This window comes from Alligator sinensis, unplaced genomic scaffold, assembly GCF_000455745.1.
Source record: "Alligator sinensis unplaced genomic scaffold, ASM45574v1 scaffold1404_1, whole genome shotgun sequence".
NCBI lineage: Eukaryota > Metazoa > Chordata > Crocodylia > Alligatoridae > Alligator > Alligator sinensis.
The window spans coordinates 34,264-45,042 of NW_005843008.1; the positions used below are offsets into that span (position 1 = coordinate 34,264).

The following is a 10,779-nucleotide window of genomic DNA, read 5'->3' on the forward strand; positions in this document are numbered from 1 at the left end:
TCTTGGCACCAAGGGCACATTGCTGGCTCCTGTTCAGCTATTGTCCACTGTCACACCCAGGTCCTTTTCTGCAGAGCTGCTGCTTAGCCAGTCAGCCCCAGCCTGTACCGGTGTATAGGATTGTTCTGTCCTAAGTGTAGGACTTTGCACTTTCCTCATGAGATTTCTTTTGGCCCAATCCTCCAATTTGTCAAGGTCTCTCTGAATCCTAGCCTTACCTTTGCGGGCTCCTGTTCATCTATTGCCCACTGTCACACCCAGGTCCTTTTCTGCAGAGCTGCTGCTTAGCCAGTCAGCCCCAGCCTGTACCGGTGTATAGGATTGTTCTGTCCTAAGTGTAGGACTTTGCACTTTCCTCATGAGATTTCTTTTGGCCCAATCCTCCAATTTGTCAAGGTCTCTCTGAATCCTAGCCTTACCCTCCAGCATATCTACTACTCCCCCCCAGCTTGGTGTCATCTGCAAACTTGCTGAGGGTGCACCCATCCCATCTTCCAGGTCAGTGATAAAGATATTGAAGAAAACTGGCCGCGGGACTGACCCCTGGGGCATTACACTTGATACCGGCTGCCAACTAGACCTCGAGCTATTGATCACTACTCATTGAGTCTGATGATTCAGCCAGCTTTCTATCCACCTTTGAGTACATTCATCCAACCCGTATTTCCTCAGTTTGTTTGCAAGAATTCTGTGGGAGACCATATCAAATTCCTTGCTAAAGTCAAGGTATAAATGTACAGTGTCTGTAACTCCACCCAACTTGGTGTCATCTGAAAGTCTGAGTGTGCGCTAAAGCCCATTGTCCAAACCATTAATGTTGGCATGGACATTAAGAAAAGCTTTCTCACTATGAGGGAAATACTAGAACAGGCAACCCAAAGAGTTTATAAAATATTGGCAGTTTTTAAGAGCAGGTTAGACAAACACCTGGCGTGGATGGCATAGTCGGTGATGGTGCTATCTTGAGCTGGTGGCTGGACTACATGACCTTCTGAGGCACTCTACTTTTCTATTATCCTATCATGGTTGTGAATATTATTATGAAGCTGTTGTCTCACTGAATTAAATTGTAACCAGTGCCTTAGAGATGAAAAGCTGTATATAACCATCCTCAAGCCCTCTGAGACACTGCTTCTCGCCCTGGCTGTATAGCATGTGTTAAATAAATACAAAAGCAGATGGCAACTAAGCATTTGAAAATCCTCAGTGGATGCCACTCTGGCACCAGGGGAATTTTCCACCTTATAAATATTGCAGCCTAAGCCTGGGACATGCCGTTCTTGTGTTTTGGAGATCAGCTTCACGTCTCGAGGACACGACTCCAGTAAGTACCTTGATTCTGGGGGCTCGTGTTAATGAGCTGGAGTTCACACTACAGGAATGGAGGGTAAGGGTGTTATGTTTTCATCAGGGAGGAGCTGGGTCACCAAAAGCGTGTTTTAAGAGGCTGGGTATCAATCTTTCCCATATTAGCTGGCTCTTTATAGGTGGAATCCACACGTGTGATTTGGGAGAGTCCCTAGCAGTGGCCCTGTCCCCAGCTTGAGGTGACACAGGTATTGCTCCCGTGTTTAAGAGACAGTCAACTACGAAATAGCTTCTGAGGATGCTCGTGTTCGATTGGGGTGGGAGGTGGGCTGCAATGTTTCTCCAAGCCTAGAACATCCTTCCTTTATTGCTCTCTCCGACCTTGGTGAGGCCACTGACGGGCCCTGAGAATATGATCCAAAGGAGGAACTCCCAAACCAGTCTTTTCTGCCTCCCAGTCCCATGCTATTGCCTTCATAGGGCTGCATTTCAAACTTTCTCCTTCTGGTTATAATATTTGCCACCAGGGCTGCAGCTTCCTGATGTCACAGGGATGATTTCAGCACAGTTTGGGGTCAATTGGATCTAGGTAGCATCAGCACCAAAAGATGAGAGGCTGCGGTGACATGGGGGTGTCACGCATTGCGTGCTGGTCCCTTTCCTCCAAGCAGGTGTCCAATCATGAAGGTGAAGGTGGCTAAACTCTCAGCTTCCACCGCATCTGGTGGCACCTTTAATGCTACGCTGTGTGAAAAAGCCCTGCCGTGTGTTCGTTTTACACTTACTACTACTAGTTTCATGTGACCCCTCATTCTTGTATTGAGAGAAAGTCAAAAATAAATCCCTCTCTTCATATGGAAGCCCCTCTGTACCAATAATTATCCATATTGCCCTTCTCTGCACTTTCTGGTAATTATCCATATTGCCCTTCTCTGCACTTTCTTTCGTTCTTCTGTCTACTTTCTGAGGTGTGGGGACCAGACCTGGGCAAAGTATTCAGGTGTGGATGCCCCATGGATTTTTAAAGGGGCGTCATGATACTTTCAGAGTCACGTCACCCAAAATCTATGCTGTTGCTTGATATGCAGGAGGCAAAGCAGAACAGCCTGGATTCCTTGCTGTCCGATCACTGCAAGGCCAAGGCTGTATTTCACTTGTATATATTTCACTTGTATATACTATGAGGTAGGCATAGTAACAGTATGCTGCGATGTGCCCTTCCCTGAAGGAAAATGCATGTGGCCATTCCCTGAGAAAGGATAAAGGAATGACCATTGAGGAGTTCAGTCACCTTGGTGATTTTTTTTTTTGTCTTGCTTTATTCTTATGCCATCTTTGCCTTCTGTGACAAACAATATTCAGCCAACACAGAGAAATGACTAAATTGGATGGTCTTGTGGGTAAGGTGCTGGTGTTCAGCTCAGAAGAGCTGTATTTCTATTCCCCAGATTTTCCACCTGCACAATAAAAAATACTCGTACTGGCCTGTCTCACATGGGAGCATGGGTATAACTGCTATTGAACCACTGAAATCTTCTGGAAAGAGGGGTATAATCATAGGAAACATTCTTCGTGACTATGACTGGCATCTCCACGGGCTGCGGGACACCTGTTTGGATGAACATTTTTCTGGGATGGTTTAGGAACAGCACATGCTGCATCTGTAGAGGGGCTGGTCTAGATGACCCTTCAGGTCCCTGCCAACCCTATGAGTGTACGATTATTGCTCCAGAAGGATCTGTTCTATGAACGAACAGTGTATTGGTTTCGATGATGGGACCTTATCATCCAAATAAAACATGTTTAAGAGCAGACAGGGACATTTTTGCTCTCTCACAAGTGAAAAGTAAAAAAGAAAATTAAAACTCCTTGTATTGTCTGAGGGGCAAGAGATCCTTGAACCATCAGTGTGTGACTGAGGGGACTGAACTGAGCGTGTCCAAGCCTTCTTTAATACGTTCCCATGGAAGCATGGAGGTTTGAAATGGAAAAGTCTAATAAGGGTTTATCTGGTCCGTTCCTAAGCAGCTGGTGCAAGGTTGTTTCTCTGGGGCTTTGTCCAGCCTGCTCTTGAATATCTTGGGCAGTGGGGCTCCTTTAGAGGGTGTTCCCCACCCTGACCCATCTCATTGCTGAGCTGTTTCTCAAGACAGGCAGCAGTTTCACCTTCCCCTTGTGTGTTGTGTGCAGGTCCGTGTGCCCAGATGCAGGGAACTGAAACACGTGCTCAGCCAAGCCCCTGGATGACTTACAATGACACAGACCTCGGCCAGGTCTCCTTCATCCTTATTGGCATCCCCGGGCTGGAAGCCTTTCACCGCTGGATCGCCATCCCGTTCTGCCTCATGTACATCATCACGCTGGTGGGGAACTGCACCATTCTCTTCATCATTAAGACAGAGACGAGCCTTCACAAACCCATGTACCTTTTCCTTTCCATGCTGGCCATGAATGACCTGGTCATTACCACGTCTGCCATACCCAAAATGCTCAGCATCTTCTGGCAGGACTCCCAAGGAATCGGCTTCACTGCCTGCCTGGTGCAGATGTATTTCATCCATGCTTTCTGCATCATTGAGTCTGCCATCCTGTTGGCTATGGCCTTTGACCGCTATGTGGCCATCTGCTACCCACTCCAGTATGCAACTATCTTGAACAACGCGGCTATTGTTAAGATGGGACTGGCTGCAGCAGCCCGGGGAGTGATCCTGGTGATTCCCTGCCCTGCCCTCATCAAGAGGCTACCCTACTGCTCCCGGAAAATCATTGCACACACTTACTGCGAGCACATGGCTGTGGTGAAGTTGGCTTGTGCAGACATCACTATCAACCAGATCTATGGCATCTGTGTGGCACTATTTGTGGTAGTGCTGGATGTGATACTCATCGCCACTTCCTACGTAGTCATTCTCCAAGCTGTCTTCAGACTTTCCTCAAGTGAGGCCCGTGCCAAGGCTTTGGGCACTTGTGTAGCCCATGCTTGCACCATCCTGGTCACATACACACCTGCCCTCTTCACTTTCCTGACTCACCGGATTGGCCGAAATGTCCCACCTTACATTCATATCCTCCTGGCCAGCCTCTATCTCGTGGTACCCCCCATGGTGAACCCACTGGTGTATGGGGTGAAAACCAAGGAAATCCGTGACAAGGTGTACAGCCTTTTCAGCTATGGCAAGAAGACGGTTAAAAAATATTAAGGACTGAGTTTCTATCCCATGTTTCTAACGATAAGAGAAATGTCTAGGGAGCATGCATGGAATATGTTATTGCATTCCTCCCAAGTAAGGAGATGCTACAGTTGGAGGAGCCACAGATAGATATGTTCATGAAGGGTTCAGACAGGGAAATGAAGCTGTCTGTGGGAGAAAGGAACAAGGTGGGTGGCCCTTAATATTCTCCATCAATTACTGTGCTGCCCAGTGTATAGGAGTTCCCTGTAATGGGACAGCTTGTCCCTTTAAGAGGAACAGTCAGCCCTATTGGGACAGCCCAGCTGCGGGGCAGTTGGCTAGGCAGGGAGTGTCCCATTAAGAGCATTAAAAAGCTGCCAGAAGCATAAGCAAGAAAGGTGGAAGCAAGCTTGGAGGAGAACAGCTGTTGGCAGCTTAAAGACTGGGTTGTATTTGGGAAGAAGCAAAACCCACCTGCAGGCAACCCACAAGGCAACCCGCTCCCATGCCCTTTCTGCCTTGAACTGGAACAACTACGCTATGTGCCAAAGGCTCTGGCCGGCTCACAGCTCCTGCACCCGGCGTTATGCCATTATTGACTATGTGCTAGGCACCCACTGCAGAAAAATACCCACACCTCAAAGACTTTGCTGCAGTTTTAAAGATGGGCAACAGACTAAGAAGGTCTGGGGATTGTTGGGGCCTGCTTCTGAGCAGGTTCTCACACATTGTGCTGTACATGCGGTAAACACTGTAACTCGATAAATATGCATTGTGTGTCCATGATGGCCCCTTCACTGCCAGCATCGTGGAAGTGCTGGAAGCTACATCCTTGGTACATCCCGATGCCGTCCCCCTCAACAACCTCCTGTCCCAACACTCCCTACAGCTCCAATAACCTTCCTAACAAGAAGGGAACCATTTCTGACTGTCAAAGCAGCAGCACAATAGATGCAGCTGCCCCGAGAGGGGGAGGAATCGCCTTTCTTGGAAGAGTCCAAGAAGAGGCATCTGTCTAGGAGGGGTTAGGAGCATTGCATCCTGCATCGGTGCCGGGGTTGGGCTAGATGACCCTCCAGGTCTCTGCTGATCCAATTAATCTATAACTCCAAGGGCTTCTCACATCTGTAGCTCCTCTTAATCTGTTCCACCTCATGTCATCCGTCTGCCTCCTATGTCCCACCTGCCTCTGACTTCTCAGTGCTTCCCTCCACTCACCGACATTTATGTACCTAGCATATTCCCTCTCACTTCTCTCTCCCCTGCTGGCCCTAACATAGTGTCTATAGGGTTACCATTTTGTCACAGGACATGTTAGCTCAGGACCCCCCGACCTCTGAGCACCCTGAAGTTCTCCACAGGAAAAAAAAGGCAGCTCCTCTTCAATGAAGCATTTACTGGGGCAAAGGCCAGAGGTCCTCTGTCCCATCCAAAGGGCTAAGTATCTCACCCAGCCCTGTGCACTTCCAAGTCATCTCAGCTGTTCTTTCTCCGGTCCACCCAGCCATGAGCCCCAAAGCTGCTCAGATGGTCTCTCTTCTCAGACAGACCCCAGCACTCTGCTTGTTCACCCTGTATTGTCCACTGTCACGCTGATCCCGCCAGCTTCCCTGGAGCTGCGTGGGTCCCATGAAGCTATTCAAGTCTGTGTTGATGCTGGAGGTCCGTCTTGTCAAATCCCATGCTCTCTTAACAGCAGGGACCGAGCAGAAACTCTATTAATTCTCCTTTCCCCAGGTACCAGCTTTACAGGGAAACTGAGGCATGCAACATTATCACAACATGAACACAGTTAACACAGAAATATTGAAATAAAACCCCATAGTCTACAGCACATTTCCCTGAAGGCAATCTAACTTTGACTCCATAAAAACATAGAAAAATAGGGCTAGAAGAGACCTTTGAAGTCTAACTCCCAGCTTAAGGCATATTGTCTCTATCTGTATTGCCTGTCTAATCACCCCTGTCAACCAAGTTGTCTTCCACCTTCAAAGTCTGAACCAAGTCCTCCCTACTAGTAAGCAGTAAATTGAGAAACTTTAAAAACGATTCCCTCCTCACCCCACAGTGCCAAGAGGGAGCTATGAGGGGAGAGAAACAAGTGAGATAGAGGGTGTGTGATTTAGTGAGGTGGCTCCTAGCCTGGAGACGAGCAGGCCTTGGGTTCTGGCATGGCCCCCTGCTCCCAATGCCAAAGAAAATAATGCACTGTGTTTTATCCAATGATTATTAAACCCAAGGGTAGTGCCTAAACTTCCAAAGGAGCACTGGAAAGGTACCTGGAGAGTGCCTGGCTTGTGGCATGGTAGTTAGAGCACTATGCTAAAAAATCAGAAGGGCAAAGTCCAGCCCCTAGCGATAGGGAGCAATCTCTAGTGCTTCCACACCTAGCACCAGATCCCATCATCATGGTCAGTGAAGATATGATGTCCTGCACTCCCAGACACCTCTTGCACACACAAGTCATTATTAAGTTTCTCTTCAACCCCCTTATGGAGATACCAAATACTTGGAGCCTCAACTTGTGGCAGAAAGCCACCTTTGTCTCTCCCCGAGGTCTCTGCTCTGTGACAATTTGGTTAGGATGGGCCCAGCAGAGAGACACATCCTTACCCTGTCTCTTTAGGTAACCTGAGCTGGATACATTCCTGAGGGAGAGGGGAAACCTGCTCCCTCTGCCTCCGTGACTGGCATCACATACCTGGGTGAGGGGCTTCCTTCCTGGTGGGCTAGAGTCTGCCCGGCAACTAGTGATGCATTTCAAATTGGTGGGCTGACAGCCAACAGGGGCTGGCCTCCATTGGACCAGGTAAATGAGGTCACAAGGCCTATATAAGTTAAGGACTGCCAGGAGGAGGGGGCAGCAGCCATGAGGGATACTCAGGAACAAAGAAGAGCTGGACCATCTGAAACTTGCTCTGTCTCTCAAAACTCATGATCAAGGAACTGCGTGCCTCCAGAGGGAATCTCCAACTGCCTCTGGATGGTACTCATGAGTAAGCTACCTGAGATCCACCTAGATATACAGCTTGCAGTAACACAGATGCGAGATCAAAGGCTACCCCAGCCACAGCAGTTTGCTCTATGGGATTTCTCTGATATTGCCCTACCCTGTACCCTATTCTAACCCTACCCTTTGTAACCAATAAAGTTCTCCTTTGTGACTGGTGTAGGAGACTTATTGAGGGGTGGGTTTAATTATGCCTAGGAGGCCCCTTGGGTCTGCAGACTAAGGGAGACTATCCTTTTTGGCCCCCGACTTGGGTACTCACGGACTCTGTAGTGGGGCTCGAAAGGGGGTCTGCCAGGGCTTAGGCACCCCTGGAGGGACACGTGGAGTCCGGAAGGTGGACGGGCGCAGTGAGGTGGGAGGCTCAACGCAGAAGCTCCCCCTACTGGCCCGCCATACAACTCACATGCTTTAAAATCTACTCCGAGAAGATATGTATCCCTTCCATGAATGTATCCCAGTCCATCTTAAAGAGCTATAGGCCCCTTGCCCCCACAACCTTCTTTCTTTGGAAGGCTATTTGAGAACTTAATTCCTCAGATCATTAGACGTTTTCTAGTTTCCTGTCTGAATTGTATCAGTAGTCTTCTCCTTCCCTTAAATTTACCCCGCAACATGTACTTACCAAGAACAATGCTAACCCCTCTCAACCTCTGTTTTGTTAAGCTAAACAAGCCTAGCTCTTTTAAGTTTTGGTCATTAGAGAGAGCCCATATCCCACAGTCATGCCCTTCTTTGTACCTGTTCCAGTTTATATTAGAATCATAGAAAATGAGGGGTGAAGGGAGCTCAGGAGGTCACATCTAGTCCAACCCCCCTGCTCAAAGCAGGACCAGCCCCAACTACATCATCCCAGCCAAGGCTTTGTTGTGCTGGGTCTTAAACACCTCCAAGGATGGAGACTCCACCACGTCTCTGGGGAGCCTGTCCCAGTGCTTTAACAGCTGCCTAGTGAAAAAGCTTTTCTTACTATCCAACCTCAACTTCCCTTGCTGCAGCTTGAACCCATTGCTCCTGGTCCTGTCATCTGCCCCCACTGAGAACAGCCCAGCTCCATCCCCTTTGCAACTCCCTGCAGGGACTTGAAGGCTGCTATTCAGTCCCCCTCGATCTTCTCTTCTGCAGATTAAATCAGCCCAGTAACCTCAGCCTCTCCTCACCAGTCCTGTGCCCCAGCTCTTGAACCATTTTCCTTCTCCCCGCTGGACTCTCTCCAATGTGTCCACATCCTTTTTTGTAGTGGAGGGCCCAAAACTGGACACAGGCCTCACCAGTGCCAAATAGAGGAGAAGAATAACTTCCCTTGATCAGCTGGGAACACTCTTACTAATGCAGACCAGTATGCTGTAGCCTTCTTGGCAATAAGGGCACCCTGTTGGCTTATATTGTCCACTGACACCGCAAAGTCCTTTTCTGCAGAGCTGCTGCCCAGCCAGTCAACCCCAGCCTGTACCAGTGCATGGGATTGTTCTCTCCTACGTGCAGGATTTTGTACTTGTCCTTGTTGAACCTCATGGGATTTCTTTTGGCCTAATTCTCCTATATGTGTAGGTCTCTGTGAAACCTGCCCTACCCTACTTAGTATATCTACTACCCCCTCCCAGTTTGGTGTAATCTGCAAACTTGTTCAGGGTGCCATCCATTCCATCTTCCACATCATCAATGAAGATATTGAACACAACCATTGTTAATATTTTTTAACAGAGGTGATTAGGACTGTACACAGTATACAAATGATGTCTTACCAGTGCCACATCCATCTCCACTACCTCTAAAAATACCCAACCTAGAAGAATTGCACCCTGGAATGGAATTGGTCTTTTTAATGGTCTCACCACCATGGCAAGTCATATCCACCTTACAATTGATCACTACAACGTCTTCAGTCTATGAGCCACCGCTCTACATCAACTGTTCTTAGCGTTAGTCCCTGAATGCCTGACCTTGCATGTAGTACTATTTGGTTTCATACAATTTTTAGGTTAACTAATTCTTTGTGTGTGACAATCCTGTCCACCTCAGTATTGGCAATACCGCCCAACCGTGTCATCTATGAATGTCACAAGTACACAGCTGTTTCTTTTAACAAAGTCAACGATGAAAGCAATATTAAACAGGATTGGTCTCAAGACTGACTCCTGAGGAACAGCTCCAGAACCTGTCTCGGTCCTGATAACCCCCTTTTCAATGCACCCTACTGGAGTCTCCCCTTTGGTCAAGCCCTTATGCACCTTACAGTTTTAGGTCAGCTCCTTATGTAAAATCCTTTTTCACATTATAGTATTAGGTCAGCTTTTTAGATCAACTCCTTAGGTCAGCTCTTTTGGTCAACTCCTCAGCCACCTTACAGTCCCTGTCCTTCCCACTGTTGTTAATATTTCTCCACGAGTTTAATCAATTTAAAATCTATTGCATTGCCCTCATATGAACAATCAGATATCCTGTCACAGAATGACATGAGGTTTGTCTGACATGATCTTCCTTGAATAAAACCATTTTACGTGTCTCATTTTCTGTTTACTTTCCATGCCCTTAATTATTCTTTCCTTCACATTGCTTCTAAGACCTTGTGTGATATTGATGTCATGCTAATAGCTGTGCCATTTTCTGGGACTCTTCTGTTCACCCTTTTAATATAAACACTAGATTTGCAATTCTCCAGTCACAGGGTGTATCTACAGGAATGTGTATGCCTTCTGCAATCTACCATATAAGGCCATCCGTTACAACCACCCACATTAAAAACTCCCAGGTTTTTCTGCTGATAGCTATCCAGTATGTACCTGGGAGCACTCCTAAAGCTCAGGGCCTGAGGTGGAGTTTCTTCCAACCTCACCCTACTCCTGCAATGTGTGCATGACACACCCAAGCACATGAACTCTGCCAAAACCTCCATGTTTCCCTGTTGCAACCATTCTGTAGCCAGTTCCTTTCTCAGTGGCTTTGAGGCCGGGGAGAGACTGACTCCTGGTTCGGCTTGAAGAACTTGAACAAGAAGCTTCCTTGAGTGGAGTCTCTCAATATGCCTCCTTCTTGTCTCTCTTGCTCTTTGAGCTACCAAAAAATAATTACAACAAGGTGGGAGCATAAGGTGCTTCAGGTGAGCTGAGGTCAATCTCTTCTGCACCCCAAAAGGGACGTATAGACATGCTAAGAAGCTAAAACCCCCAAACTGAATGGCCACTGAAAATCCTATGCTATCACCTCTAATTTTTCTCAGTATTCTGGGCTGTAGGTTACCTGAGCACCCTAATGTTGTCACCATCGGCAGGGCAAATTATGCTCCCA

At 47.7% G+C, this 10,779-nt stretch overlaps 1 protein-coding gene across 1 annotated transcript; it reads left to right on the plus strand.

Annotated features, from left to right (window-relative positions):
• Positions 1 to 3,551: 3,551 nt before the first annotated feature.
• On the plus strand, positions 3,552 to 4,508 carry LOC102369089 (olfactory receptor 52K1-like). The gene has a single exon (XM_006036707.1). The coding sequence runs from the start codon at positions 3,552 to 3,554 to the stop codon at positions 4,506 to 4,508; it is 957 nt and encodes a 318-aa protein (XP_006036769.1).
• Positions 4,509 to 10,779: the final 6,271 nt, after the last annotated feature.

What these genes read in the sequence shown, in the direction of transcription:
- LOC102369089 (XM_006036707.1), top strand. Translation starts at nt 3,552, where the DNA reads ATGACTTACAATGACACAGACCTCGGCCAGGTCTCCTTCATCCTTATT.